Source organism: Blastomyces gilchristii (genome assembly GCF_000003855.2).
Source record: "Blastomyces gilchristii SLH14081 genomic scaffold supercont1.1, whole genome shotgun sequence".
Lineage (NCBI taxonomy): Eukaryota > Fungi > Ascomycota > Eurotiomycetes > Onygenales > Ajellomycetaceae > Blastomyces > Blastomyces gilchristii.
In genome coordinates this window covers 330,263-357,387 of record NW_003101682.1, presented here as the reverse complement: position 1 = coordinate 357,387, position 27,125 = coordinate 330,263, and the positions used below count along the sequence as shown (strand labels likewise).

Here is a 27,125-nt window from a genome sequence, read left to right as displayed (position 1 = left end):
TGCGGATGCGTAGGTTTTTGAAATTTGATACCCTTTTTTGCCGCTTTTCTCGTGTGACTCGGTGAGCGAGCGGTGGTTTCATTTCGTCTTGTTTCCTTTGGGATTATATATGTGTTCACATTATATACATTTCATGTATATGAGCCAGCATCTATCATATCAACCCTACCCTATCTTGATATAGCCCCATGTGCCTATATTCAGATATGACGGTTCCGCTTTTTCGGGAAAATATCCCTCTTGCCTAACCCTACCTACTCTTGGAAAAAGGCATCCCGGAGCGGCGTCATCCCACGAGCTGCTGATCCCTCTGTTCTGACATCGACAGATGCGCAGAAATCACAGTTATATTACTGTGCCGATTTTCTTCTGCGGCAGTGTCTCTGCCATAGTTGATACCTAGGCAGTACCACCCGTGACGTCGAGTTGCCACCCACTTTTCTTTCGGTGAGGGGTACATCTGTTGATCTGTCAATTGGATGGTTGATAAAGATTGAAACTGTTTAACTGGCTACCGGTCTGTCCATATTGACATTTGCTCTGCCGGTACGATGGTTTCAAGTTACGATGACGAATCCTCCTTTATCTCTCTGCCTCCTTGCTTGCTTTCACTTTCTTCCTTTTCCGTGTTTATATATCTTGATCACCACAGCCATCTCCAAAGGCTTCTCTCACACAGGAAAATTATTCTGATGACCAAAGACCTCACGCTAAAGAGGGCAAAAGCTGCCTTAATCGCTCTTGGGTGGTTTGGACATTTTATGGCAAAAAAAAAAAAAAAAAAAAAAAAAAAAAAAATTTCACAGGGAGCTGGAAGATATTCTCCACCTCTAAAAGAAAGAAAAAAGGAAACGAAAAAAGAGATTTGTTGACTGGGGGCGATCTCTTAACAGATGCTGTCTATGGCTTGTCTCTTTTCCTGGCGCTCTCTTATTATCTTCAGATTGTCTAACTCCACTGCCACATGGTACGATGGGTGTACAGTACAAGTTGTTCCGATCAACCTGTTTCATGATCACCTCGCTCAATTTATCATTCGATAGTCATTCCTATCTTTGGCCTAGCGATATATACACCCGCTAGCCCCCTTTTCAACCTGATCTGGATCCAAAAGCTCCCCCTGTCTTCCCTCTTCTTTTTCAATTGGCTTGCAGCTCATAAGGTCTACTGCGACGTTCCTGTTATATTTGAAACTTGGATAACGGTACAGGGGCTATCCCCCTTGAGAGTAAAGGGGAAGGGAGGGAAGGGAAGCACGGAATATCTGGTCTTCCATTTGGTATTGTCTAGAAATGATGAGAAGTAAACATGCTTGAAACGTTTCTGACATGGCTGGATGAACGCAAAGACCCCATCCCATGGCTATCACCGCTTTCTTTCCCAAGATCCGGGGAACGTACTCTGTTGATGTTCAACCGTTGCCCTCTACCCTGTTCAGTAGCGCTTCTCGCGGCGAACCCACCATACCCAGCGCTTAGTTTTCAAAGCCATATTGCCCTCTAGACAGGCATATAAAATATATCTACATATAGCGAATGCTTCACTTGATTTCCCTCTTTCATCCACGTCGACGTTAGGAAATGTTAGGGTATATATCAGGGCATATATATATAGGAACAGCAAAGCTTTCCTCTGACTTGGCCACTTACACATACATAGGAGAATGTGCGGCTTTGGTATTGGCTAACCTATTGGCCCAGATACAACGACTTGATGAGAGGCCGGACTAAATTGGATGTTATTAAACTTCTCGATCCCTATATTGGTCAGGCCTAAGAAGTACCTGCGCATGATAGTACAGTACATACCATTTTGAAACTTTCACCATTCTTTCCATGATGCTACAATATAGTTTAAATTAGCCCATTATCAAGTCATTAGATGCTCTTGATCTGAGCTTCATCTCTATTCTCTGTCACTAATGATTATTGTTTACATTGAATCTACAGCACATCTTCATTATGCAATAATATACTACTCTGAGATATGACACATGCTTCCACCTTGTGTGAAGAGATAGTGAAAGTGAGCTCTACATTCTCTGCGTCTAGAAGATCAGACAGTATTTCAGCTTCATCAATTAAATGTTTTGGACTTTTAGGACAACGGAGGCATGTTGCTCTGAATTCATACACCATGGGAGCTAGCTATATAGAGAGTCGATTATCTCGAGACCCTGGACCTGTTACATGCTTTTTTAGCATTACATGTCCCTTTTTACATCTTTGCACTTTTTTCTCTCTTTCACGGAGCACTCTATACACACCAGCCAGTCTTTGATCTTGACATTCCAGCATGACCTTGTAAAAGTCATGGCGTCACTGTGATTGACCCCCCCCTGAAAAAAAAAATACAAGCTGTGGTGGAGGAATTGAACGCAATGATGAGATAAATGTGCAATTGGATTTTGGGGGACAGCGCTTGGATCGGCCTCTTCTTACAATGTGTGGTACAAGATACTCTGGCTGTCCATGGTGCTAAAGCTACAAACCCCTATTAGATCAAGTGTAGGCGTTCTCTTGTTGCGCCAATTGTGAAAAAAATCGTCGCATTTGTGTTGTTTACTGATTCCAGAGGAAAAACAAAAAAACAAAAAAAGAAAAAAAAAAAAAAAAAAGAAAAAAAAGAAAAAATGACTAGAAAAAGCCGAAATTACCCCGCCCGCCCCTCATTTCTGAGACATCTCTGTCCCTTATCAATCTTACAGAGCTGAAAACAGGTACCGAAAACATCGGTACCATAGCGACAGTATTGTATATATGTATAAATGTAATGTACGTACGTACGTACGTACGTACGTATGTATGTATGTATGTATGTATGTATGTATGTATGTAAAATTTTAACCTTTCAAACAGGATGCCCCACACTGGTAATTTCAACAGATCCTCTCGTATATTACAAACCCAATTTGCGGGCCAATTCTCCATTCTCCTCGGTTATTTTGATCAGATAACAAAAACAGGCCCCTTCAGCGTGATCATCAGGAGGAATTTGCCATTCCTTGTTGTTGTGGATGCTACCGAGGAATGACACAACAAGCTACTGCCCTTTTCCCTGCCTTGGAGAAAAAATTTTCCTCCATGTATGCTTCCGCTCCGCCGGAGCTGGCCCTCCGGGAAATTCTGCAAACCAAATTCAGACACAGGTATGGCGCCACGACGGGTTCAGGAACTTGTTCTCCTGGTGGCTGGTTCTAAGGCCCGCAACTATAAGCTTGAAGCACCATGCGGCTGTAGCCCAGCCTCCTCGGCATGAAGCTAATTGAAGCGGGTGGTTCGAATCTTTGCTGTTTTCTTTCTTGCTCCGATAGTTCTTGCGTAGATTCGAGAATGTGAGGTTTTAACTTAACTGAGCCTGATGAATATCATTGAGAAAGAATAGGATGTTTTCCTCTACGATTCGTAGCTTGACTTCTGTCTTCGCCGACTGGTGTCTATCACGTTCCTGCATTATTGTCTGGAAATGTTTCTTAACACTCTAGCGTAGCAGCCGGGTCAAATCGGGATGTTTATCATCTTGCTCCACTGCGTTAGTATGGCACTCTACTCGTTGTACACAATCGAAGCCATTTTGCTAGAAGATCTGATAACGAACCCGAGATGATAGGGGCGGGGCTAGACCAAGGAAGTTTTAAGCGCTCTTGTCACCGTAATCATGCTTTCGAAGAGCGGGTGGTTTCATGAGCTCAGCTCGGGCTGTGATGATTCCTGTCAGTTGTGATGATTCCTGTGATGATTCCTGTCAGCTGTGATCTTATCCGATTCTTGCCGATTACCAGATGGATAAAATTGGAGCCAGGCTGGAAGATACTGTACCGTATATTGCTGTATTATTTGAATACTTCGTACCGATGGTAATATACCTTGAATACCTATTTTACCCCTGAGTGGAAACCCCTGTATTTTCCCCCGACCGGGACGGATACGTTGGAAGCATCCACCAGTCGGTTGCAAGTCCACATTCTCGGTATTCTTGGAAAAGAACCGAGGAGGGGTTGGAGCATCATGTTGCAGCCCCTAGCATTCGACTACACGGCATGGCGCTTGGAGTCTGCTTTTTCAAAGGTTGCATTGCTGGGGACAAGCAGTGCGACAACTCACCTGCTATAGTCAACCTCCCTGGCTTCCCTGAAACTTATTGGATAAACCTGAGGCTGTTGCATTCTTTCATTCCGTTAGGCTTCCACGATCCGTATATCATTGCACAGCTATACAGGCTATCATACGTTAAAAATGAGCTCCTCCCCTGAGATGCGCGATTTGCCGCTCGTGCGGCTTCCAGAGCCGTACAAAACAAAATATGAACTGTACCAGGCTTCCTCAGGACCTAATGGCAGGATTTTCCAACTTCGACTGTCAAGCGATCAGAATAATGGCGCCATTCCCCCCCCGGAGCCGTTGCATCACGACATGCTCTACTTCAGCGAGTTGATCCCCGGTCCTGAGGCTACCTTACCAGCCGAATCAGATAACACCGCTTGGGCGCGGGCTTGCCGCAATATGGTATCATTTGTGACTTGGGATGGAGAGTCGGCACCAACGGTTGGCCAGCTATGGACGATGGTCTACGCGATCTTCTCTATGAGGCCATCAGAAGAATCCTTCCGACTTTCTCTGTCGGGCGCGCAGAAGGACCTGTTATACGCCGAATGCAATGCGACGGGACTTTCTACGCATTTCCCCAGCCCGGCTCAACCGCAGCCGTTGGGCAAAATTGAGGATATTTTGGTTTCTAGAGCGGCCTTCTGGCAAGGCGCAGGTTCTCCACTGGGGACTCGGGCTGCATGGCTTGTCCCATCGATTGAAGGAAGTGCCAGAAAGCAGCCATCGGAATATCCAGCCTTCCCTCTTCAGTACACTCTGACATCACAACTCACAAACCGGCCAGTCCATGCGCAACATCCAGTCCGGCCGGCAAAGCCTGCCCGTGGCGCACCGATATATAGTAGGTATATTCCGCACCTAGATGAATTTTTCGCCATGGATCATCTCGACTATAGAAATGAGACACATCTCCAGCTGTTTCATACTTGGCAGAATGATCCGCGAGTCGCCGTCAACTGGAAAGAGACTGGTACGCTGGACGAGCATCGCGAATATTTGCGAAAGATCGATGAAGATCCGCACCAGATGGCGGTATTGGCGCGATTTAACGATACTTATTTCGCCTATTTCGAGATCTATTGGGCTAAGGTATGATCTGTTCCCCTGTTCGTTTGAGTTTTTTTTTTTTTTTTTTTTTTTTTTTTTTTTTCAACTTATTTGTTCCTATCCCCACCGGAAAAGATTTTGTTGTCAGTTGCCATGACCACTAACTTCATAATTCTCGACGTAGGAGGACCACATGGGCACATATTACCCTGCCCTAGATTGGGATCGTGGCCGACACTCGCTGGTTGGTGATGCGCGATTCCGCGGCCCGCATCGGGCAACGGCATGGTGGACCAGTCTGATTCATTACATATTTCTTGATGAACCTCGCACGACATGTGTAGTCGGGGAACCGAACGCAGCCAATGGGCCCGTGTTAGGATATGATGCCGCGCATGGCTTCCACGTTCACAAATGGGGAGACCTGCCTCACAAGAGGTCTGCCATGGTGAGGTGCGAGCGGGTGCGGTTTTTCGAGGTGGTGAATTTCGGAAGTGTGACTAGCAATGGGACGGCGAAGCAGAGCAAAAGTAAATTGTAAGATTCGTAAGGCTGTTAGGCTGGGATTGAATTATGGTTAAATAGATTTATGTGATTTATTGTTCTCTGCTCTGTCTCCATCCCGAGATCTCTTTAAAAAAGTTGCCGTTTATGTAATCAGTATTAACTTAAGTTATCAGCCTCACCCAGCCTCAAACTTTGGAGCGTCTGGCTTCGGATTGTCTCGTTTTGAAGACAGAGACCTGTTTGAAATCCTGAGATAAGTTCTACTTTGGACGATACTGGATACTTTCGGTCTATAAAGTGTGTATGCATGTACAGTACATTATATATGCGTTAACCTGCACGCCAGTCCTCAACCAATTTCTTTCCCAGATCCCTTAGTATTTGCTTTTGAATCTTCCCGCTTCCAGTCTGTGGCATATCCGCCGGGAGTCTTGGATCCAAGCCAAACACAAACACATGCTTGGGAGCCTTATGTCTTCCGAGCGTCTGCCGCGTCCAATTCCTTATTTCTTCCTCAGGTGGGCAAGTATGCCCAGTTTTAAGCACCAAGAACGCGCTGACAACTTCCCCGTAATGCTTATTGGGTAGCCCAACCACTGCAGCTCGCGAGATAGCTGGATGTGCTGTGAGGCGTTCCTCAATTTCGAGAGGATAGATGTTTTCTCCTCCCCTAATAATGATGTCCTTGTAGCGCCCGGTGATGCTGCAATACCCATCTGAATTGAACACCGCCTCGTCACCAGTCCGCAACCAAATCGTGCCATCCTCATCTTCTAGCAATGTCTCGGCAGATTTTTCTGGATTGTCCCAGTATCCTTTATGAACTTGATAGCCAGACATACAGAGTTCTCCTCGCTCCCCAATTTTCACAGTCTCCCCTGTTTCGGGATTAATGATTTTGGCCCTAGCATGCGGTAGCACTTTGCCGACGGTCGTGAGCCGGGTATCAATTGAGTCGCTGGTGAATGCGTTGAAGCATGTTGGAGAAGCCTCGGTCAGCCCATAGCTGCTCGTGAACTCAGTCATATTGAGCTCATTCCATAGCCGTTTCATAAGTGACCGCGGCACTGGCGCACCTGCGATGATGCCTGTCCGGAGTTGTGAGGAGTCAAATGAATCGGGTCTTGGGAGTGCCAAGATTGCTTCGAACATTGTGGGCACTCCATGTAGTGCAGTGCACCTCTCCTCTGATATCGCTCTCAATACTGCTTCGGGGTCAAAGGTTTCGGCTGGATACACGACCTTGGACCCGTGCGTGATGCAGGCGAGGAGCCCTAGGACTAGCCCAAAACAATGAAATAATGGTGGCGGACAGCAGAGTATGTCGTACTGAGTAAAGTCCATCCGATCACCGATGAATCGCGAGTTATTGATCAAATTGCTATGCATAAATCAGCATCTCTGAATTGATTCAACGCAAGGAAAAAGCAGTCTCACTGATGTGTTAGCATGGAAGCTTTTGGGTTTCCAGTTGAACCACTCGTGAACTGCAGATTGCAGACGTCGAATGGCGATAAGGTGTCTTGTCGTCGCTGAACCGCATTCAAGGGAACGGAGTTTCCGGCAAGAACAACATCTTCATATGTTCCGAAGTTTCTAAAGTGCCCTTGAATCATCACCGTTTCCTCAAGACTTGGAAGTCGTTGTGAAATATCGGGAGAGTCAAGGTCTTCCAATGCCTTCTCAAGATCGTGTCGGCCGATCCGAGGAACAATGAAGAGCAATTTGCACGCTATTACCCATCAGTCATTATGGCCTAGATTTTAAGGAAACGTATCAAGAGAAAAGGCAACAAAAACGTACCTGTGTGGTTAAGAGCATACATCAACTCAGCATGCGTATAGGTGTTGTTGATGACTACCAGGATTGCGCCAACCCGGGCAGCGGCGAAAAACAGAGACACATATTCCTCGCAATTGCCTGCCATAACCCCAATTCTATCTCCGCGTTGAATTCCTTTTGCCAAAAGGCCACGCGCAAGGCGGCTACTCTCATGCTCGAGTTGACCATACGTCCATCGCGCCCCCGTCCAGGGAACAACAACACATTCTAAGTCACGATACCGCAAACACTGGAATTCTAACAATTCGCCTAATGTCATCTCCCAGAGCGCTGGCTGGGTGGGTCCGTGAACGATAGCTAGGTTTTCTTCATCTTTGTGAACGGATTGCGGCAGGATGTGATTTAATGTCTGTTGCAGCCTCCAGAGAGGCGTATCATTCGATATAGTCGCCATTATTGACAATTGGGCATTGAATACTCGACACTAAACATGCCGCCAAATGCTTCGAAGAACAGAAGTCCACTTTGATAAACCCTAGCATATATTATATTCTTTTCTTTTTTAGAAATTGCTGGAACCCGTTATGAAGTAATGCGACCAGTCCAGCCCGTCCCATACAGCTGGTTCGGATTCAGGGCGAGAAACGAAACCTTCCGAAGTCATTCCGATCTCGCTACTCCGCCGACGATATACGAATACCGCACATAAATGCAAATATTACGTGCTTGTTATTTATACGAGTTGCAAAAAAGGGATTTCCTTTAACCGAGTGAGCAGGTGGAATGCTACGGAGTACAGTGGACCTAGATGTTAATCCCTTTTTCGCTTTTCGTGGGTGGGTGGGCCAGGAAATCTAATCAATCAGATAATCTTATCAGTCCCATCGGCGAAATTTACACTGGAGCGTTACAAGCTCTGAAATACACCGAATTCGGCGTTACGGCCTCCGCAAAGGTTGGAGCGTATTCGGGTCCGTGACGACATGTATTTGGCTGAGACTAACGGTTTCCCGCTTTGTCCCCGTGTTCAGGCTTCAGGCCACTTCAACGTCTCATCCCTAGCTACTTTTCTTGTTTGGCAAGGTTCATCGTTGTGGGACAGAACAACCTCAGTTGTGTTTCCCCCAACAAGTGGGCTGATCTTTCGCAGGTAAACAGATGCGTGCCTTTCTATAATAATACCCCAACCCGGCGGTGCCAATCTGCTGGGAACGGTGTCTTCACCTATTTGAACAAAGTTCTCTTAAATTTTGGTATTCCCTACTGATTTTCTTCCCTTCCCTTAGAATCTTCTCCTCTTTTGTATTATCCTTCTCCCCTCTTTGAGCCTCCCTGTATCATTTACTCCCGTCACGTCCGCTACCAACGTCGCCATCGTCTTCTCAATGGAGACAGTACTCAAGAACGACAATTCCCACGGCCGGGAAGCGGCTATCATGCAAGAGAACAGCAATGCGGGGAGTAGTTCGAATGGGGGATTTCAACATGATATAATCTGTGTTGGGTTCGGGCCTGCAGCCCTCGCCATAGCAATTGCTATGCGGGACCGCGGGATTGAGCGTCGCGTGCTATTCTTGGAGAGGCAACCAGAATTTGGCTGGCACACGGGCATGTTACTTCCCGGGAGCAAAATGCAAATTTCGTTTATCAAAGACCTAGCTACTCTACGAAACCCCCGCTCTCACTTCACCTTCCTCAACTACTTACACCAGAAGGACCGTCTCATCCATTTCACGAACCTCTCTACCCATTTGCCTTTCCGCGAAGAGTTCAATGACTACATGAAATGGTGCGCGTCCCATTTTAACGATTGGGTCCAGTATAATCAAGAGGTAGTCAGTGTTACTGCTGTCGCAGCGACGCCCGGCTGGCCTGCCGAATATTTCAAACTGATGGCCCGTGATGTTCGTTCCGGGAAGCTTCGAGAGCTGGCTGCCAAGCACGTCATTGTGGCGAGTGGAGGGGAACAAGCAATTCCGCCGGGACTTTCTACGCAACCCCTACCCAAAACTGTTATCCATTCCTCTATCTATCTATATTCTGTACAAAAGCTTCTCCAAGAAAGAAATGGTTCTTACCGTTTTGCCGTCGTTGGTGGGGGCCAGAGCGCAGTGGAAATTTCCGAGGACATACAATCGAGATATCCCAATTCTAAAGTCACCCTCATTACGAAAGCTTCGGCACTAAAGCCCAGCGATGACAGCCCATTGTAAGCCAATTTCCCACCTTTAATGTTGACAGGAAAAAAACTCTAACATGACTCTCAAATTCGACAGTGTCAATGAAATTTTCGACCCACGCAGTGTCGATAAGTTTTATTCTTTAAACCACTCAGCACGTCAACAGTCTCTTCTCGAGAACAAGGCAACCAACTACGGTGTTGTCCGACTGCCACTTCTAGAATCAGTATATGGCAAGTTATATCGCCAGAAAGTCCTGGATCCCAACCCTTCTAATTGGCCACTTCGCCTGGTTACCAGCCGCGAGGTTGTGGGCTTGGAGGAATTGCCAAACAATCAGGTAGAGCTTCGGCTCAAGGACACACAATCTGGGCAGGTCGAATCCTCGGGCGAGGTATATGACTTAGTGGTTCTTGCTACGGGATATAAACGTAACCCAATTGCTACGATGCTCAAACCCTTGGTACAAATTGTTGAGGCTCCAGCAAATGGAGACAAATTCCAAACAGATCGGGACTATCGGTTACGGTTTCACCAAGGAAAAATCAAACGTGATGCTGGTATCTGGCTCCAGGGGTGTTGTGAAAGCAGCCATGGTGTATGTTAAATCCCCCCCCCCCCCAAAAGAAAAAAAAAAGAAAGAAAATTGGATTTCCATCCCGATTTTGTACTGACAATTAATCTTGTGCAGTTGAGCGACAGTCTTCTATCAATCCTTGCGGTACGCAGCAGCGAACTGCTTGATTCTATACTTGCTTGCAGTAAACGAGGTGCAGATTACGCACGGCTTTAGAAAATCGGTACCTAGTATGACGTTCTGGAACCAGTTTTTAGAGGAAACACATCATTAGCTTTCGCATAAATTTTCCATTCGGCGGTTGATTTGTGAGAAAACGAGTGTTGGAGCGAAAAATATGTTGCCTCTTTTGTCAAAGAAACTACGGCGACCTGAAAACGCATTAATTATTGATGATTCCTACCGCTTTTGTTTTGCGTTTGAACTTAAAAAAAAATTACATATACCGGGGGGCGTTAATCGCACACAATTAAATGGGGCGGCTTGGATGAACTTGAGCTTTTTTTCTTTCTTGTATGCAGTGTCTTTTATGTTAATATAGACATGTATATTGCTTGCTAGATGTTTTTTTTGTTTTATTAAACCTTCCTAGCCTGTTATTTTTCCTGCACTATTTATACATCTATAACTTAGGCTTATTTACATCCTCTACCTGATCATCCTCCTTCACCAATGCTCTTCCATGTGACAATACGACCCTGTCACCAACCTTCACCACAAATCTTACCTCTCGCAGTCTTTCGGCGTTTTGGTCTACGGCTGCTGCTCCTTTCCACAACCCCATATCCCACATGAGGATATGCAGCTTATCCCCCGGTTTAACGGGTGCTACGAACCTCGCTTCAAAGTCGCGAAGACGCCAGCCCTCACTACCGCAAAACCGAGATAACACTTCTCTGGCTGCAACGTTCCAGCTGAAGAGTCCATGCATGATTATACCACCATATCCCAGCGCTTTCCCGGACTCCGGAGTGGCGTGAAGCGGGTTGTAGTCGCCGTTCAGTCTAAATTCGTAGAAAATGATAGTGCTTAGAGACATTACCTAAAATACAACCAAGGCTCCAAGTGCTCAGGTAAAGAAGCAGCAATAGGATGTCTTACCGATACAAATGTGCAGATTCTGTGTTAGTTTGGAAGGTTGACACTGCGTCTGGCTCTCTTGCTGGACTTGGAGGAGGGTACCCCTTAATTTTCGGACCTGGAAGTTCTCTCAATTAGTAAAAGCAAAGCTTTCTGTCATCCATGTATCCGGCATTCCACACCACACTGTAAAAGTAGAACCAATGGGCCTTAGAAATCTAGCAGAAAGAAAGAAAGAAACTGGAAAGGGGCAGCCTTCACCTCTCTCCCCGCCCCAACCGCCGGTTCCCTTGAAGAATGCACTCTCCCAAGCGCGAGTATACACCTGCCCACTCTCCCGTTGCTTTAGCACATGCTCCATCTCCATCACAGTTCCTTTCCCGACGCCCTTATCGAACACTCCTAGGACTTTCGAATGGATCTCCCACGTATTCCCGTCGCTGGATGGCGGAAGGGGCCGTAGGAACTCCATCCGTCGCCTCCCATCGACGGCTACACCCCAGTCTAATTTGGGGCAGCCGGGAGGTAAGGTTCGCGCCGCATTTCGCGCGAGGAAGTCAACGGTGTCTACATCGGCGTGCTTGAAGGCTGGTACTGGCATTTAATATATGATATATAGATTATCTCCGTAGGCAAGGAAAGAAGATGACATACTTAGCACAATGGGATACGTGGGGAAGACTTGGAAATTTGGGTGTAGTTCCTGAGAGTCAGAATTAGCATCAGGAATGGTATTACTCTCTTTTTTTTTTTCTTTTCATTTTCATTTTTTTCAATTGGGATATCCTATATCATATAATGCGTACATAAAGAAAATGAAGCCCATTCCTTGCTTCGCAGCCAATTGAGTTGGCGAAAAGAAGCACGTCGCGCGTCAGCCATGTCGTCTTCACCGGGGCATATTCGAACTGTGGTATGCTGATTGGAATGGTCATGATCTCAATTGTCTTCTATTATGTACGTCCGCATGTATAAATAATATTGAATTGGCTTTCTGAGGTCGCAAAATGGACAAAAAGTTATAGCATTGGCATGTGCATATGCGGATATTGGTTTATCACAATCCCTAGTCGCATTATACTGATCCACCAAGACCTGTCTTGTTTCTTTGAAGGCGAGAAACTAGCCAAAAATTACACGATCACTCGAGCCTGCAGGAACAGGAGATAGGGAGACTTAGTAAATCAGCCCTTTTTTTTCAGGAGTAAACTTTTATTGATATTGTTCATCCTATCCCATGGCTATGTTTCCTCTCGTTGCGCTCTCGGGGTTGCGGAATACATGTACTGTACCATGGTTACTTGTCTGTTACGATGTTTTGTAAGCTACATTCATACTGTACGTATGCTTACAGCTCGTTCGTTATCTGATCTGAAATGAAAACAAGGTTTTTGCACAACGGATCTGATAACTCTAATGCAACGCTCAGCTGTATCATATTTTCTTTTTCTGTTTTCTAGCGTGCTGGGGACCTTGGGTGTTGTTTTTATTCTCTTTTCTTCGTTATTCCGCTCGCGCTCCGACCCCTCATAGACCGCCTTTCCTTTGGGGCTGGAAATCCTTGCTTCCTTGCGTGAGAGTGCAGGGGAAATTCCTCTTGCCCTTCTCGCGTGGTAAAAGTTAAAGTTGAGGCATTTCCATTGTATAGTAGTTACAGTAGTTTTCCCCCGCCACCTGACCCAATCATAGTGGGCCGCAACCGAGAGACTACAGCGATAAAAAGGCCTGTACTTGTTCCATACAATCCGTGTATGAATCCATGCCAAGTATCATGATACTCTACGGTTAAAATAATATATACAAATGAACCACCGGATCTGCTTGTCCCTTAGAACCCCCGCTAGCTTGCACTCTTGGTAAACTAAAATAAGCCACACCAAAAAGCCAAATAGAGCCTCGACACTCAGCCGAACGGCGGGTATCCTTTTTGCGCCCATTCTTCAAACATCATCCCTCGGGCCGCTGACGGCATCTTGGCCATCAGGGGAGCCTCGATATCGGAGGAAAAGTGAGTCACTTCCGCCTTCAACAGGGCGCCCTTAGACAGCCTCTCAAACCCAAGCTTCGTATACAATGGCACTCCGGCCTTAGTGGATTCGAGGTACACTGGCAACTGCAGCTTCTCACCGATGTCCAGGCCCCAGTCCATCAGCAGCTTCCCGATGCCGCGATGTTGGTGCTCTGGGTGCACTGCGAGGAGGGCGCAGTCTTGTGGGTAGGTTAGTTTGTACAAGTGTTTCTTAAAAGCGTATGGATGTACAGTAACAAGTACTTAAACGGCGCGGAAGGGAATGGGATTTTCACTCACAAACATGTCTCCTCCCGCCCAACCACTTTTCCCTCATTTCCCACAAAGCCCCAAGGAATGCTTCGGCCCTCTCCTTCTCTGCCCCCTCTAGCCACGGGATGGTTGGCTTCTTCCGCTCCTCATCGGTCTTCCCCCGCCAGTATACATCCCAAACTGCCATGCCGACAATTTTGCCAGTGTCGGTATCTACACATTTCAATGTATGTGTCACTGTGAGGCCGTGCCACCATTGTAATGTTTTGGCTGTATGTTCCTTGCGCAGCTCGGCGTCCACGCCACGCGGGTACAGGATTTCGATGATGATGTCGTCCTTGAACGCGGCAAAGTAGACATCGTAGACTGAGGTGATGTCGGAGATCGTGGCGGGAAGAGCGATTAGACCCATTTTTGTTGTTTGGTATTCCCCTGTTGCGGGATTTAATTGGTACTTTCTTGAAAAAAGAAATTAATATGTGATTAGACTTTATTTACTCCGTATGGGTCCGAATTTGCCACCGAATTTGTGAAAACGAATTGCTCTACCGTAGAGAGAGAGGTATAGGTACCGCGATGTTGAGATGGGGAAGATATTGAAAGTAGATGATGTTATTCCTTCATGTTATAAAACTGAGAGATAATGGCTCGGTGTCGGATTTTTCAACCTTAATAAATGGAAATTCCCGTAGCGAACCCCATCCACGGAACAACTACCACCCGGGCGTTGGACTTCGATTGAGAGAAAGGATGACATCAATGGTGAAGCGCCGCCTATCCTATCTCATAGTACAGTACTCCGAACTTGTACTAAAAATAACTTATCTGAAACCCGAAAGGCGATTAAAAAAGGACGAGAAATTCACAGAAGTGAGAAAATAGATTCTTCTTGACTTTAATGAATTAAGGGAACGAAAACAGAGCCACCGAAAAGCTGTGCGCCGATATTTCCCAAACCCCCGTCCATTTACTCCCATTTCTCCATCATTTCCCTGGCCAATTTACCCCTCACCATGTGCCCAACGGCTAAAAGGCATTGCATTGTGCTGCAATGCTAGCGCACCAGACGTGCAAGCAGTTTACCAGAATATCATAAAAACATACACGGAGCGCTCTAAACAACAAGGCCCTTGACTTGCTTGAAATCTTTAACCTTAATATCCCTCCACATCATGGTAGCTCCAAGAGAGACAGCCAAGATCGCGGTACCACCGATAAGCATGTATTTTTGCCCATCGCCATAGGCTCTGTTAATAGCAATCCTTTCAAGACTTCCAACTGGATACGACTTTTGTACCCTGAGGTCCCCGTAGATGAGAGTGGCGTTGGCCTTGGCCTCCTCAGGTAGGTACTCAGCCAATCTTTGGGGGAATACTCCGGTCCAGATCGCAGCAGCAACAGTTTGACCAATCGCACCACCAATGCTTGCAAACATGGCTTCAACGGCGAGAACGACGGCGACGTATTGATGGGATGTGGCGGCCATCGCAGCCATTTGTTCTGTGATCACCAACGTTCCGCCAGCGAAAGCGATGAAAATCTGGCACATAATAATATATCCGATGTTGACATCCGGCTGGCGGAAGGCGATCATGAGACCGACGCCGAGAATAGTAAGAGGCACACCGAAATAGAGCGCAAGCCATTTAAAGCGTCCAGTCCACCGCACCAAGATACCTACAACGATGGACCAAAAGCAGGAGCCGATACTGTAGATATTAACGATATAGCTTGCTTGGGTGATTGATAAGTTGTTGACGACTTGGAGGAAAGAGGGGAAGTAACTGTCCCAGATGAAGAAGCTAATAAACAAGCTTCCTGCAAGAATACAGGCGCCTAGCACAGTTCGATCGAAAAGAAGCCCGAATGGGATGAAGCAGACGGGTGCCAGGTACTTCTCATATAGTGCGAAAGCGACGAGGAGGAGACCACCGATAATGATCATGCTAATGACCAGACTTGACCTCCACCGATCTTCTTGATAAGAGTAAAGGCTGAATGGGAGGAGAAAAAGAGCCAATCCGCCAGCCAAGAGAAGGATCCCGATAACATCGAATTCGATAAAATAATACTTGCACGACTGGGAGAATGTACGGGTACGTTCTTTTTCAGACAACAAGCCTGAATCCTTCGCTTTTTTATAGTTCCAGGCAAACACCCCGTACAGAGGGAGAGTGATGATAGGGGTAATAATGGCAAAAGCACCATATCCCCACCTGAAGCCGGGGCCATTCAGGAAGGCAGTTGCAAGCGGTCCGCCAATCCAGACAGTAGCTATATAAGGTGAGGAAACAAACGCAAACATCAGGGCTCGGTTTTTCAATGCAGACGTATCGGCAATGAAAATGCTTATTGTGTAAGTCATCCCATTGTATCTGTGAAAAGCGCGGAACGGTGGATTAGCTTCTAACAAAATAATAACAGTCAAAACTGGTAGAGTATACATACCCGACCCAGTAGAACACTTGGGCAGCAGCATAGGTTTGGACGTTGTTACACGCAGCCATCATGATAAGACCGATGGTCAGCGTTCCTACCATGATTAGGAAGCCCTGCGGTCGACCCCAGATATCGAGGACTTTCGCAAGGGGCAACCTGATCAGACCACCGATGATACTCGACATTATCCCCGTTGCAGCCGTCAACGAGTGCAGCTGAAAACTACTCGTGACATATGGGAGGAGAGAATTGGACATTCCCTGCTGCATGGTGTCGACAAACGCGATAACCCATATCCTATTATTATTATGTACGTTTTAGCCCTGCCTCGGGCCGATGATGGCGGCGTGAGGTGTTAGAGACGGCAGAGGGGATGGACAGGACGTTCGAACATACATGACATATGCAAAGATGAGATGTCTTCTGCTCCAGACCTGGGTGGTGGCCTGGATTTTGCGTACACCATCTTGGGCATCTGCAGAAAGACTCTCGTCGGTGTCGCTCGTAATCGCTTGGCCTACAAGCGCACCACCTATTTCCTTGTCCTCTACACTACTTGCATGCTGCTTCTCCTCGATAGGCGCATGAGTCTGAAGCTTGGAGAGGAAAGTTCTCCGCATAGTGACAACGCTTTGGAGTTACAACAGGGAGAAGGAGGAGGAGGAAGAGGGAGAGGGAGCGTGGAAACGAAAGGTGGTGAAAGGTGATTGTATCAAGAGGCAGCTCAGCAACAGAGGTAGGGTAGGTGATGGGAGGAATCACTTTTTAAAACAAGGTCGCTCGAAGTGGTCCGATATCTCCGACAGCAAGCTATTTGCTGATCCGACCATGGCTCGCTTTTGGGTAGTTACTGTTCGTGGTTAGGATAGGGCATTGCATATTTTGCAGGTGGCTGATTGATAAGATTGATGTAGTATATATAGTTCGTATAGCGTGAGTTAAAATACAGTTAAATACAATACAATATACATATCTGTATTGTCATACCATACCGTTGATATCAATCCCTTGGGCGTATGTATCGGATACCGGGTAACGAACATGTATCCACGTTCCCAACCCGAGACTGGAGTATTTCCTCCTGCCCACGGTTTATCCCAAGAGTCTCGCTCCCCGCTGATGAGGTTCTTCCGTGGGTTTTTTTTTTTTTTTTTTTTTTTTCCTGTGCCACAACTTTCGATTTGGTGGCTCTCATAATTGACGACTTGGAGTTTTGGGAGAGCAGTTTGTGAGAAACGCTCTTGGGCTTGGCGACTCGGAGGTCTTTTGGCTCGGCTACTTTGACGCGATTTCACCAGCAACTCATAGAAGTCATAGGACGTCCGAAGTCTTTGCTGCCCTCGCCCCTGTGGAGCTACGATTCTGCTCCCGAAGTCCGCCCGCTGAAGTGTGTGAGAAAGCGGCCTTGCCAGCATTGCACCTAAGAATGCCTTTTAGCTGTGATAGGAGCAGTTTCTCGCTCCTAATCTATACCTATGATATTCTCTCTTTGTGGCTAATAAGTCCCCGTGGCACGGCAACGCAGTTGAGATATATTCCCTTATCTTATAGACAGACATAATAGTGCAATCCCCTTCATTCTTGCTGCCCTATACAACTTGTGTATTAAGATGTAGATTTGTTTGTATGTGTAGTTTCAGAGACATCAATGCTGATTCCCCTCTACTGCTTTTCAATAGGCAACAATTAATCCAAAGATTTATCTTCAAGAGATTTATTTCATTGGGAAATGGGGGTTGCGCTGTTCATCTCCCTTATTCTAACCCTCCTTTTTGCCAAGTTCAAGTTACCCATCGTCAGCTTCAAAGCAGCGTGGAGGTTGGGACAGATGTGTTTCGCTTCCCACCTTGTCAAATGAACTTGACTTCCTTTTGAACACATGGGGCTTGGTGTATCTGGTGATTGTCCTTTCACTTATTCATTTGCCCTGAAGTGGATTCAGGCGCTGCAATATCTCTCTGCCCCAGCTGGCTGTTCCACATATTAGAAGGATCGCTGCTAATCCAACAGCCACAGCTCTGCAGTATTGCTGCTACTGCCCTAAGCGGTGCCGAAAGGCTTAATAAACTAAGCACAACAGGCTCTGTTAATTGCATTGGTTATAAGTCCTATCCGAGATACATCCATAGATGAACAAGTCTGAAGTTGTGCTATGTCAAGTCATCTCAATGGCGGCTGAAATGGATGATCGACCGCTATTCCCGTTTAGGCGATTTCCAATCCTTTCTTGGCATCCGCAGATGTCTTGGCCACGCTTATTTCCTAATCGGGTATCGAGCTTCTCCTTTCTCTGACATCGCCATCGCTGCAAATAGCGCACTACAGCATCAGAAACAGGCGACGCCGCAACACAACCATCAGCATTTGTGGGTCGAGGAAATATGGCAGTATGATTTTCGAAACATTCCCCAGAAGTGGTAAATTTCCTGGTGAAGAGAATGGGCGCAGCATCTATGTTTCTTGTCAGGGGCTGCTCGCGGGGCTTGACCATGGGCAGAACGGTATAAAGGCGATGGGATGGGACGGCCTCTGACCTTCTCAGGATTTCTTAAAAATGACAAAAGGGCTTGTTATTTTACGACCCCTAGCGGGAGTTATTTTCTCATATCAATATCATTTAGAGCAACCATGTCATCAGAGCTTACAGCAGAAGGTAAATACTTACTCACCCCAACGCAGGGTCTTACTTCTCTCCTAACGCCCGCTCACGCAGATTTATACCACTACTCTCCAAACAAAGGTGTGGCTATTTTCTTTACCGCGGCCTATGCATTTTCTGCAGCATTGCATGAATTGCAGTATAGGTGAGACCATCCTTCTACCAACGATCAAAAAAAAATACATACTCGGGCTTTCTCATCCTGACCTCCTTCCAGGACATCGAAACCACAGAAATTCACAATTCCATTGACGTTAGGCGCCATATTTTCAGCAATCGGCTTTCTCCAGCGCTCGCTTCTCGCTTCTGATAAGGGGAATGTGAAATCCCTCTACACAATCTCCACTATGTTCATTCTTGGCGCTGGGCCGACGTATGCTGGCGCAGATTATTTCATCTGCGGACGGCTATTTAGCTTTGTCCCATCCGCCGCTCCAATGTCTCCGATTAGGGTCGTCCGCACGTTTATCGTATTTGACGTCCTGGCGGAAGTATGCGTCTGGGCTGGTGCCGGTCTACTTGCGGGTGCTGATACCGACACGGCCGCTCGTTTTAAAGTTGGGTTAAACTTGGTTCGAGTTGCTATGATTATCCAGGTGACCTTGTTCGCAGTGTTTGTGGCTGTTTTGACATTATTTCATGTCCGAGTCCGTGAAGTGCGTGCAAAGTGGTCCGTTACCTCGGATGGTGGTACGGGGAGAAGGTTCATGACGGTGGTGTACTCTCTTTACACCTCGTCGGTTTTCATTATTATACGATCTGCGTACCATATCGCAGGTATATATATATATATTTTTTTTCCAGTTTGTACTGTTGCTTTTACTCTCATGCTGCCGTCATTCTGGGCTGACCTCTTCTGCTTCTAGAAACATTTGTCCCGGAGGGCCACTCATTTCGAACAGCGGAGCATCCCTTCCTCATCTGTGAGGCGCTTGTGATGCTACTTAACACCGCAATGTTCAATATCTTCCACCCTGGCCATATTCTCCCAATCGACTCGCGGGTGTATGTGGGTCGTGATGGGCAGGAGAGAGCAAACGAAGCAATCGAGGGCGCTTTCAACGATTCGCGTCCCCTGTTGCAGAAGATACTGGACCCGCTTGATTTCAAAGGGTTGTTCGTGAGGGATAAAAGAAAACTGTATGACCCCCAGGAAGAGCTGGAAATGTATACCAATTCGACTCAAGGCCTCGTTCGTCGTTAGAAGTTAAGTAGACTATTGATGTGTATTATTTCTCAATACTCCCAACCCTGTTTCTTGTCTGCTTTTCCCTTCTTCGTCTTTTTTTGCGTTTAATTGCGTTTTGCACGCTTGGAACTTAGAGATGTCTTAATTTATTGAGTAGAGGCATGGATCGAGTTTGGGTTTCTAAACCGTTTGCATTTGGTCCCAGAATTCTATTTCTACTACGTTAATTGGAAGCTCAGGCATCTGGAGGTCGGTTATTATCAGCTCACAGGACTTTCTTTACAGGGAAAATGTAATAGAATGGAGTGATATTCAATGGTCTGCTACTCGAAATATATCATAGACTTTTAACAAGCGTGAAACGGAAACAATTGTGAGTAAATTTTTAAAACATAACATAATCAAATCCCGAAACTCGTATTTCCTTTTCTTTATTCGAACAAAATACCCCTTAGAAATAGAAACATGATAAATAGAGGAAATAGAAAGAGGAGATACACGCGTGCTGACCACCTATGCCATACCTAGATTTCAAATATCCAATGGAAACGGCTATGGACTAACCCCAAGCGACTGTGCAGCAGCGTCTCTGTGTCTATCTTAGCCATTTCCTAAGGCATGATAGAAAGTTCCATAGGGTCGCGGCGGAAGACTTTCTTCCTTCTTTTCTGTCTAGAATAGGGCGGAATCCGGTTTTGTCACTAGTTGCGAGATAATGTCACCCATTTCGTTGAGGATAGAGTCGGCCTCCGCGCGCCAGGACTCGAACGTGACGATCTCGATACATAAGCTGTCTCCTTTCGGGAAGGCCTGTACCTTCCACTCACGAAGCGGCTCGAGGTGTGGATATATCGTCTCCATTCGGCTATTGGCTGATAAAAACGCTAGATTTTCGACATGCTCAACATCTTGGTGCACCACAGTGTCAAACCAATCCACCGTCTCGGGCCAGTCTGTGCAGTTCCGGACGATTTCCTTGAGGCCGATTCCTTCGAACTGCGCGCTTGAAATGTGCTGGTGTTGCACGAAGTTGAGAAGGTCGATTGCCGTCCAGCCAGGCTCGAACTTTACACGTAACGGAACATACTGCCAAGTTGGTCCCATCACAATGTCACAGTTGGGGAGATCGATGTTGCGGCCGCTGACCACTTCACCGAATGTTACGTCACGAACGGACAAACGGCGAGCCAAACATAGTGCCCATGCTGCAGAAGGGATAGTGGCAAGCGTGATTTCTTTGGACCGGGTTGAGATATCAAAAGGTTTGGATATAAAGATCGACTTTTTACTCTCCAAAGGCGTTGACGGGCGCAGAGTTGACATGGAGGAGCCTCGGAGTAGGTTTCGCCAGTATTCGATGCTTTGCGGGATGTTCTCTCGGACGACGTGGTGGACAAAGGAAGAGAATGGTATGGCCTCAGGAACCGGCTTGCCCTCGTACAAAGCGGAAAGCTGACGGAGTAAAATTGGGAGGCAGATTTCGTCATACTGAGCATGGGAAATCCGCATGATTAGGCAACTTTGCCCGGTTGAACACTGAACAAAGAAGAATTTTATGAAGGGCGTTCCGAGGGGCATCACTGTCTGCACATCAAGATTGCAAAGCTGCTCGGAGAAAGCAACTAAGTCGCTGTCTATTTCGTATTCAACTAGGGGTAGCTGTAGCTCCTTTATTACGACGCCGAAGCAAGAACCTCCGGACTTGACGAAAATTGTCCGTAGAATTTCGTTGCGGGATATGATCTCCCGACAACTTTCGAACAGACGCGAACGGTTGACTGCTGAATCCAGGTAAAATAGTTCGTACCGTGCAGAATATCGAGGAAGGTTGATGGTCCCATCTACGGCGATTTCCTGGAGAGGGCGGGCAGGCAGGACATCTACTACTTCCCAGCTTGAGTTTGCAAGTGATGGGAGAATGCACTCAGAAACGAAAGTATCAATATCTGAGACATCAAGCGTTGAATATGGGATATATTGTTTGGTAGGTTTCTGAAGCTGTTGCGACTCCTTCGCAATATCCGCCATATCGCGAAAACTACGATTCTGGAAGATTTGCATCACACTCAGTTCGAGATTTTCCATTCTCCCCTCAGAAACCAATTTCATAGCGCTAATAGAGTCCCCGCCAAGGTCGAAGAAACTGTCGTCCGGACCAACCTCGTCCTCGCTAATCCCAAGGACACGGCTCCAGAGCTTTTGCAATTTCCGTTGTTTTGGGGTTGATATCTGCGACTGATTTTTGGCTTCAGGTTTCTTAGCTTCCTTGTTAGGCTTGATATTGTCGCCCTTTTTCCCTCTAAAGACTAACGAGCCATCTCCGTTATACTTGGCTAACTGGCCTGTTTTGTAGAGCATCGCTCGCCTTCCTGGAATATCCCGATGACCGGCAGCAAGCCATTTGGTACCGTCGATATAGGACGAAGTGGATGATGTGAATTGACCCTCAATTATAAGCTCTCCTATTCCCCCAAGTGGAAGTAACTGTTCCGGGTCTTGAGGGTCAACTATCCAAGTTGCAGTTGCCTTTGAATAGTCGTAACCCAAGATTGCCTCACTTAAACTATTCGGCTTTTTGATATTGCTGAAACGCCATATCCCCGCTAGATCGTCTTCTGTCATTGGCAACAGATCGCCGACAAGCGCATTCGGGTTTTCACAAAGTCGTTGCACAGTCTGTCCAAATTGCTTCAGAACCTTGTCCATCTGGCCGACGTCAATTGTTGCCGAATCAAAACTGGCCATGACCAGGAAGCCCTTGGGATCTAACGAGCAAACCAACATGAGAGCATATGTATTGAATTTTAACGCTTCACGAGCAGCCTCTTCGTCTCCAGCTGGGACAAAGCCATTAGCTGGCCCCTCCCCAGTTACGCTCGTGTCATCCTCTGTTGTGGTTGGGTGGATGACAATACCTGTTCTCAACTCACAAGCTTCGCGCGCGTCAGGGGTCAGGCGTCGGATATGCTGTAGACCCATGTGCTCATGGGGAATACGAAGTATACTGTCGTCGTGAACGCTTCGCAGATACTCATCAACACGCGCATTCCGGTCCCACCGTACACGGACGGGCACGGTGGTGATCATGGGGCCTTCGATCTTTTCAATACCCACAACCGGTGCATTTCTCCCAGTAAGGGTTTCTCCAAACACGACATCGTTGGATGCGGTATATTTCCCTGCAACTATAGCCCAAGCTGCTCTAATGGCGGTCGCGATGCTTGTACTTGATGCCAGAGTCTTGCCTAGCGGGACATACTCTTCCAGAAGTGACTGAGCCTGGGTTTGGTATCCAACATGCGGGAGAGCTGGAAACTGCAAGTGATTGGCGCCTTGTAGTTGTTCCTTCCAATAGGTCTCGGATTCCTTGTAGTTGAGGTTGCCGAGGTATTTAATAAAGGAATTGAAAGCGATTGAAATTTCTGATTCCAGGTTGTTATACGCCCTATTAACGCGCCGGACGACCAATGGCATCGACCAACCATCGTACAAGGCATGGTGTATCGTCAAAACAAAATGGACTTTACCTGTTGCTTTGTTGGATGTGACTGCAAAACGGACTAGTGGTGTGCCCAATCCCATTGATTCGTTCCGGTCTCTAACCAGGTACTCCTCTAGGTCCGCACCTGAGCGCCATGAGATCCCATCTCTCAAAACAACCTGCATGAGACCATGGCGGGGAACTTGAACTATTCGTGTGCGTAATATAGGGGAGTCAACAACCGCAGTTTCAAATGCGTTTTGGAGCCGTTGTGCGGTTTGGAGATCTGCTAGCTCGACAACTCTCTGCGCAACATATGCCTCGCTGATTTTGGCAGAAAGGGCCATCAACCCTTCCTGCAGTGGTGTACAGGGGTAGACATCGATGACTGATGTGGCGTCGACTCCGCAGAGTGCGGCCGTTTGGATACGCGCATCCTCCTCTTTCCAGTCTGCGTTGATGAGTGAAAATGGCGGTACTTCGCTTTGTGCTTCGGCATCAACATGCGTCAGGGTCAGAGCCATGTCTGATAGGGTTGGGTACCGAAATATATCAGCTACACTGGTGAGAAGGTTGACTGCACGTGCACTGGCCACCAGCTTCATGGCCATGAGTGAATCGCCCCCTAAGTCGAAAAAATTGCTCTGCACGTCGATCTCCGCTTCAGCACCGAATAAACCTTTCCAAAGATATTCTAACTTTCGTTCCATCTCTGACTGCGGCTTTTTCTTTTGTGATGAAGATGCTTTAAGCCTAATGAGCTCCTTTCTTGACATGGTGGACCCAATGCTGCGCAGCTTCTTTCGATCTGTTTTACACGACACTAACAACGGCATCTCAAATAGAGGGATATATGCTGCTGGCACCATATACCGGGGAAGGGCAGCTCCAAGTTCCTTATCCATCACCTCTAGGACCTGGCGGAGCTGTTCGGAGAAGGTTGCTATTTCTCCATTGGTCTGGGATCTCGGCGACGAGTTTTCCTCTGCGATAAAAGCAGCCAGGGTTGGCTCACCTCCTTTTCCTCCTGGTGTGATGACTTCCGCAGCAACAACAGTCCCAGCGGGCAGCCTTGTTCGTAAATGATGTTCGACCTCTCCTAGCTCTACTCGCTGCCCTCTGAGCTTCACTTGCTGGTCACCTCGACCCACAAAAATTATTGAGCCAGAGCCATCTGGGTCATATTTGACAAGATCTCCCGTTTTATAGAAGCGTCCATGTCTTCCAGGGAAACCCTTACAACCGGAAAGCAGCCACGTAGGGTCTTCAATGAAAACAGACGCAGTTCTTTCGGGGTCGTTAAGATAACCCTGTCCAACAATCGGACCCTCCATAATAAGTTCACCAATACTTCCGATCGGCATCAGGCGATTATGGTCGGCGGGATCGACCACCCATGTAACACCACCCACACCCTTGCCGATGCTAGTATATGATCGATCGAGGGCAATGTTATTGTTAATTGTGCAACCAACCGTGCACTCTGAAGGCCCATAAGCGATGATGATTTTTGTTAACTTTCCCCATTTTGCCGCATCTTGAATGGAAACGGATTCCCCCCCAAGACCAAGAACCTCAAGGGACGGTAAAATATCTTCTTCGAGAACCCTTGCAACTGACGGCGTCATATGAGCCATGTTGACTTTCATATTTCTTATTGCTCCACTGAGATTGTTCACCCGGTCGTCTTCGGATGGTACGCAGACACACCCTCCTTGGGCGAGAGTACATAGCATGCAATCAATACTGACATCGAACGCGTATGAAGGAAAGTCGAGCACCCGTGAGTGTGGGCCATAGCCTACAGCTTTTGCTCTCGGCAACGCACCGCTGGTATAGTTCGTGTGTGATATTACCACCCCCTTTGGCTTGCCTGTACTTCCTGACGTGAATATGATATACAGTGGAGATGACCCGGGAACGGAGGGTAAGGCGGAAGACGGCAACGAGATCGGTTGTCTCTGTGAGAAAAAATCGTGGCTAACAGCGAACACGACTCCATGAGGTAGAATCTTATGTCCCAACTCCTCTTGCTGTTTCGAAGTCAACATCAGATCTGCACCCACTTCCGTAGCTATGGTCTGCAATCGGGCCTCAGGTTGGCTCGGGTCTGTGAGAACTAATGTACCCCCGGACTTCATAATGGCGAGGACTGCCACTACTGTCCACTTTGACTTTTCGAAACAAAGTGGCACAGCTTTCCCAATTTTAACACCCAACTCAATGAGATGAATTGCTAGCAGCGTCGAAAACCGGTCAACCTCCCCATAAGACAACTCGCCATCCCAGGAGACAACCGCCTGACGATTAGGATGCCTTCGCGCATTTTTCATAAAAATATCATGGATGCAATCATCAATTGTTTGGGGCACTGAGGCATTCCATTTCCATAGTTGTTGCAGTTCAAGATCCCCAATCTGCATCGCTTGCGAAATTGCCTGATCCGGGTTTTTGAGGATCGCGTTGAGAATATCCATGAATCCAGAACATTGAACGCGGATAGCATGCGAGGATAGGGTGGAATGCTGTCCATGTTGTTTGATCAACAAAGTAGGGTTCAATGCTAATATTTCTATGCAAAATGGCGCCTGCATACTGGATTTAGCCGAGAGAATCAATGGCAGAGTCAAATTTAAAGAAACTTACGTCAGTACTACCGCTCAAGGTTCGAGCGGCGTTCGTGAAAGATATTGAGTAATCTGCTAGTGGCGTATGTGCACTGCTAGAAGTAGAGGTCCGTCTTGCGCGAATGGAGTTGAGTGCTTTTGTGATGGGATCGCTCTCTGCCGATACTATTTCATTGACGTTCCCTGAGAACCCTGCTTCCAAAATCGAATGGTTGTCTATCGATGTTGCCTTCAGACTCCATGAGAATTCTCCATCTTCACTGAGGCCGCTCCCACGGTACAAGAGCAAAATCCATGCCAAAACTAAGAGATCAAGCTGATCCTCAAAACCGTTGAGAAATAGGAGAGGATGCTCAGTAGAAACCCCATCTGCCCCGCCGTTTGCAGAGCGATTCAATTGAGCATGATTGCTGACCTTGTCGCCTTCGCAAATATTTAAGTGCTCACTCATGATGCAGTTAGAATATTTGTGAGATCAATGGCGAGTCGTCTTCTGGGCTACTTTCATGAGGCGAGATATATCCCCTCGCAAGCTATAGACAGGTATTTCTAAAGGGAGTATTTCATTTCGGATCCAATAGTGTTTGCGGCGGGTGAATTTTATACTTTTCCTTTCTCGTCTTTTCCCGCAAATGTCAATATAGCTCCGCGTAAGCTGCAGCTCAGTCTTCCTCCCCTCTGTGCCATCACCACAGGAGCATCCCTAGGTGCAGAGATCGAATGGGTCATATCGTTCTGTCAGGAAATAGTAGAAACTTACAGCAGGGCTCCGCCACGTTTTGTTTGGTGATCCTTGGCACGGCTGTTTTTAAACTCCTGTAAGAGCCATTTTGCAAACCGTCTCGTAAGGCATGATAACGACTTGTAAGAACTATAATTACATACAGAAAAGAAAAAAATTCTAATCGCGCGTGAGCGATTATGCCACAGGCCTCCACAGGCCTCCACAGGCCCACAGTCCTACCAGGGAAAACTTCTATTATTTCTTGTAATTCGCGGGTTGTTTTCTAACACGATCAGCATAGAGCTCCACAAATTTGAGTAACGAGAAGCCACTACGCAGGTAATACTATTGTGGATATGGTCTATGGGCTATGGGGCAGGCCAGTGCGACATTGCCTGGCCCGCGATTGGCAGACATCATTTGATCTGATAAGATGAATCAATCTC

The 27,125-nt window shown here is 47.0% G+C and overlaps 8 protein-coding genes across 9 annotated transcripts; 3 read left to right on the top strand and 5 right to left on the bottom strand.

The window, feature by feature from the left end:
* Positions 1–3,003: 3,003 nt before the first annotated feature.
* Positions 3,004–6,550, top strand: BDBG_00055 (siderophore biosynthesis acetylase AceI). The gene is made up of 2 exons (XM_002628763.2): positions 3,004–5,195; positions 5,338–6,550. Exons 1-2 carry the CDS (start codon positions 4,236–4,238, stop codon positions 5,692–5,694), a joined length of 1,317 nt encoding a protein of 438 aa, XP_002628809.1. The 5' UTR covers positions 3,004–4,235; the 3' UTR covers positions 5,695–6,550.
* Positions 3,688–8,251, bottom strand: BDBG_00054 (long-chain acyl-CoA synthetase). The gene is made up of 5 exons (XM_002628762.2): positions 7,464–8,251; positions 7,098–7,392; positions 5,362–7,041; positions 3,819–5,270; positions 3,688–3,710 (listed from the first exon to the last, which is right to left on the bottom strand). Exons 1-3 carry the CDS (start codon positions 7,894–7,896, stop codon positions 5,991–5,993), a joined length of 1,779 nt encoding a protein of 592 aa, XP_002628808.1. The 5' UTR covers positions 7,897–8,251; the 3' UTR covers positions 3,688–3,710; positions 3,819–5,270; positions 5,362–5,990.
* A 576-nt stretch (positions 8,252–8,827) lies between these two features.
* BDBG_00053 (L-ornithine 5-monooxygenase) lies at positions 8,828–10,415 on the top strand (the record flags this gene model as incomplete). Its single annotated transcript, XM_002628761.2, has 3 exons — positions 8,828–9,651; positions 9,719–10,220; positions 10,314–10,415. 3 exons carry the CDS (start codon positions 8,828–8,830, stop codon positions 10,413–10,415), a joined length of 1,428 nt encoding a protein of 475 aa, XP_002628807.1.
* Positions 10,416–10,668: 253 nt separating this feature from the next.
* BDBG_00052 (peroxisomal dehydratase) lies at positions 10,669–12,515 on the bottom strand. Its single transcript, XM_002628760.2, has 5 exons — positions 12,086–12,515; positions 11,934–11,982; positions 11,541–11,867; positions 11,301–11,397; positions 10,669–11,203 (listed from the first exon to the last, which is right to left on the bottom strand). The coding sequence occupies exons 1-5, from the start codon at positions 12,212–12,214 to the stop codon at positions 10,822–10,824; spliced, it is 984 nt and encodes a 327-aa protein (XP_002628806.1). The 5' UTR covers positions 12,215–12,515; the 3' UTR covers positions 10,669–10,821.
* Positions 12,516–12,811: 296 nt separating this feature from the next.
* Positions 12,812–14,218, bottom strand: BDBG_00051 (uncharacterized protein). The gene is made up of 2 exons (XM_002628759.2): positions 13,588–14,218; positions 12,812–13,487 (listed from the first exon to the last, which is right to left on the bottom strand). Exons 1-2 carry the CDS (start codon positions 13,970–13,972, stop codon positions 13,183–13,185), a joined length of 690 nt encoding a protein of 229 aa, XP_002628805.1. The 5' UTR covers positions 13,973–14,218; the 3' UTR covers positions 12,812–13,182.
* Positions 14,219–14,280: 62 nt separating this feature from the next.
* BDBG_00050 (siderophore iron transporter) lies at positions 14,281–16,869 on the bottom strand. The gene is made up of 3 exons (XM_002628758.2): positions 16,396–16,869; positions 16,009–16,296; positions 14,281–15,935 (listed from the first exon to the last, which is right to left on the bottom strand). The coding sequence occupies exons 1-3, from the start codon at positions 16,617–16,619 to the stop codon at positions 14,675–14,677; spliced, it is 1,773 nt and encodes a 590-aa protein (XP_002628804.1). The 5' UTR covers positions 16,620–16,869; the 3' UTR covers positions 14,281–14,674.
* A 291-nt stretch (positions 16,870–17,160) lies between these two features.
* Positions 17,161–21,453, top strand: BDBG_00049. Of its 2 annotated transcripts, XM_031719709.1 has the most exons (6): positions 17,162–18,652; positions 18,713–18,803; positions 18,876–19,435; positions 19,525–20,220; positions 20,376–21,256; positions 21,325–21,453. In XM_031719709.1, the coding sequence occupies exons 1-4, from the start codon at positions 18,517–18,519 to the stop codon at positions 19,860–19,862; spliced, it is 1,125 nt and encodes a 374-aa protein (XP_031575578.1). In that variant the 5' UTR covers positions 17,162–18,516; the 3' UTR covers positions 19,863–20,220; positions 20,376–21,256; positions 21,325–21,453. The 2 variants fall into 2 exon arrangements, with proteins under 2 accessions (XP_031575579.1, XP_031575578.1); XM_031719710.1 differs by lacking the exons at positions 20,376–21,256; positions 21,325–21,453 and having other exon boundaries at positions 17,161–17,897; positions 18,016–18,652; positions 19,525–20,336.
* On the bottom strand, positions 18,574–26,768 carry BDBG_00048 (nonribosomal peptide synthetase). The gene is made up of 2 exons (XM_002628756.2): positions 25,975–26,768; positions 18,574–25,916 (listed from the first exon to the last, which is right to left on the bottom strand). Exons 1-2 carry the CDS (start codon positions 26,404–26,406, stop codon positions 20,520–20,522), a joined length of 5,829 nt encoding a protein of 1,942 aa, XP_002628802.2. The 5' UTR covers positions 26,407–26,768; the 3' UTR covers positions 18,574–20,519.
* Positions 26,769–27,125: the final 357 nt, after the last annotated feature.

Bases quoted from the DNA above. Each gene is read 5' to 3' on its own strand.
- BDBG_00055 (XM_002628763.2), top strand. From the start codon at position 4,236: ATGAGCTCCTCCCCTGAGATGCGCGATTTGCCGCTCGTGCGGCTTCCA. The intron at 5,196-5,337 runs GTATGATCTGTT...TTCTCGACGTAG, and splicing joins TCGAGATCTATTGGGCTAAG to GAGGACCACATGGGCACATA.
- BDBG_00054 (XM_002628762.2), bottom strand. From the start codon at position 7,896: ATGGCGACTATATCGAATGATACGCCTCTCTGGAGGCTGCAACAGACA. The intron at 7,393-7,463 runs GTACGTTTTTGT...GATGGGTAATAG, and splicing joins GTATGCTCTTAACCACACAG to CGTGCAAATTGCTCTTCATT. The intron at 7,042-7,097 runs GTGAGACTGCTT...ATTTATGCATAG, and splicing joins GCTTCCATGCTAACACATCA to CAATTTGATCAATAACTCGC.
- BDBG_00052 (XM_002628760.2), bottom strand. From the start codon at position 12,214: ATGACCATTCCAATCAGCATACCACAGTTCGAATATGCCCCGGTGAAG. The intron at 11,983-12,085 runs GTACGCATTATA...TCTGACTCTCAG, and splicing joins ATGGGCTTCATTTTCTTTAT to GAACTACACCCAAATTTCCA. The intron at 11,868-11,933 runs GTATGTCATCTT...TGCCAGTACCAG, and splicing joins CACGTATCCCATTGTGCTAA to CCTTCAAGCACGCCGATGTA.
- BDBG_00051 (XM_002628759.2), bottom strand. From the start codon at position 13,972: ATGGGTCTAATCGCTCTTCCCGCCACGATCTCCGACATCACCTCAGTC. The intron at 13,488-13,587 runs GTGAGTGAAAAT...CCTACCCACAAG, and splicing joins GGGCGGGAGGAGACATGTTT to ACTGCGCCCTCCTCGCAGTG.
- BDBG_00050 (XM_002628758.2), bottom strand. From the start codon at position 16,619: ATGCGGAGAACTTTCCTCTCCAAGCTTCAGACTCATGCGCCTATCGAG. The intron at 16,297-16,395 runs GTATGTTCGAAC...TAATAATAATAG, and splicing joins CTCATCTTTGCATATGTCAT to GATATGGGTTATCGCGTTTG. The intron at 15,936-16,008 runs GTATGTATACTC...CGCTTTTCACAG, and splicing joins CAAGTGTTCTACTGGGTCGG to ATACAATGGGATGACTTACA.
- BDBG_00049 (XM_031719709.1), top strand. From the start codon at position 18,517: ATGGGACGGCCTCTGACCTTCTCAGGATTTCTTAAAAATGACAAAAGG. The intron at 18,653-18,712 runs GTAAATACTTAC...CCGCTCACGCAG, and splicing joins ATCAGAGCTTACAGCAGAAG to ATTTATACCACTACTCTCCA. The intron at 19,436-19,524 runs GTATATATATAT...TTCTGCTTCTAG, and splicing joins ATCTGCGTACCATATCGCAG to AAACATTTGTCCCGGAGGGC.
- BDBG_00048 (XM_002628756.2), bottom strand. From the start codon at position 26,406: ATGAGTGAGCACTTAAATATTTGCGAAGGCGACAAGGTCAGCAATCAT. The intron at 25,917-25,974 runs GTAAGTTTCTTT...TCCAGTATGCAG, and splicing joins CCTTGAGCGGTAGTACTGAC to GCGCCATTTTGCATAGAAAT.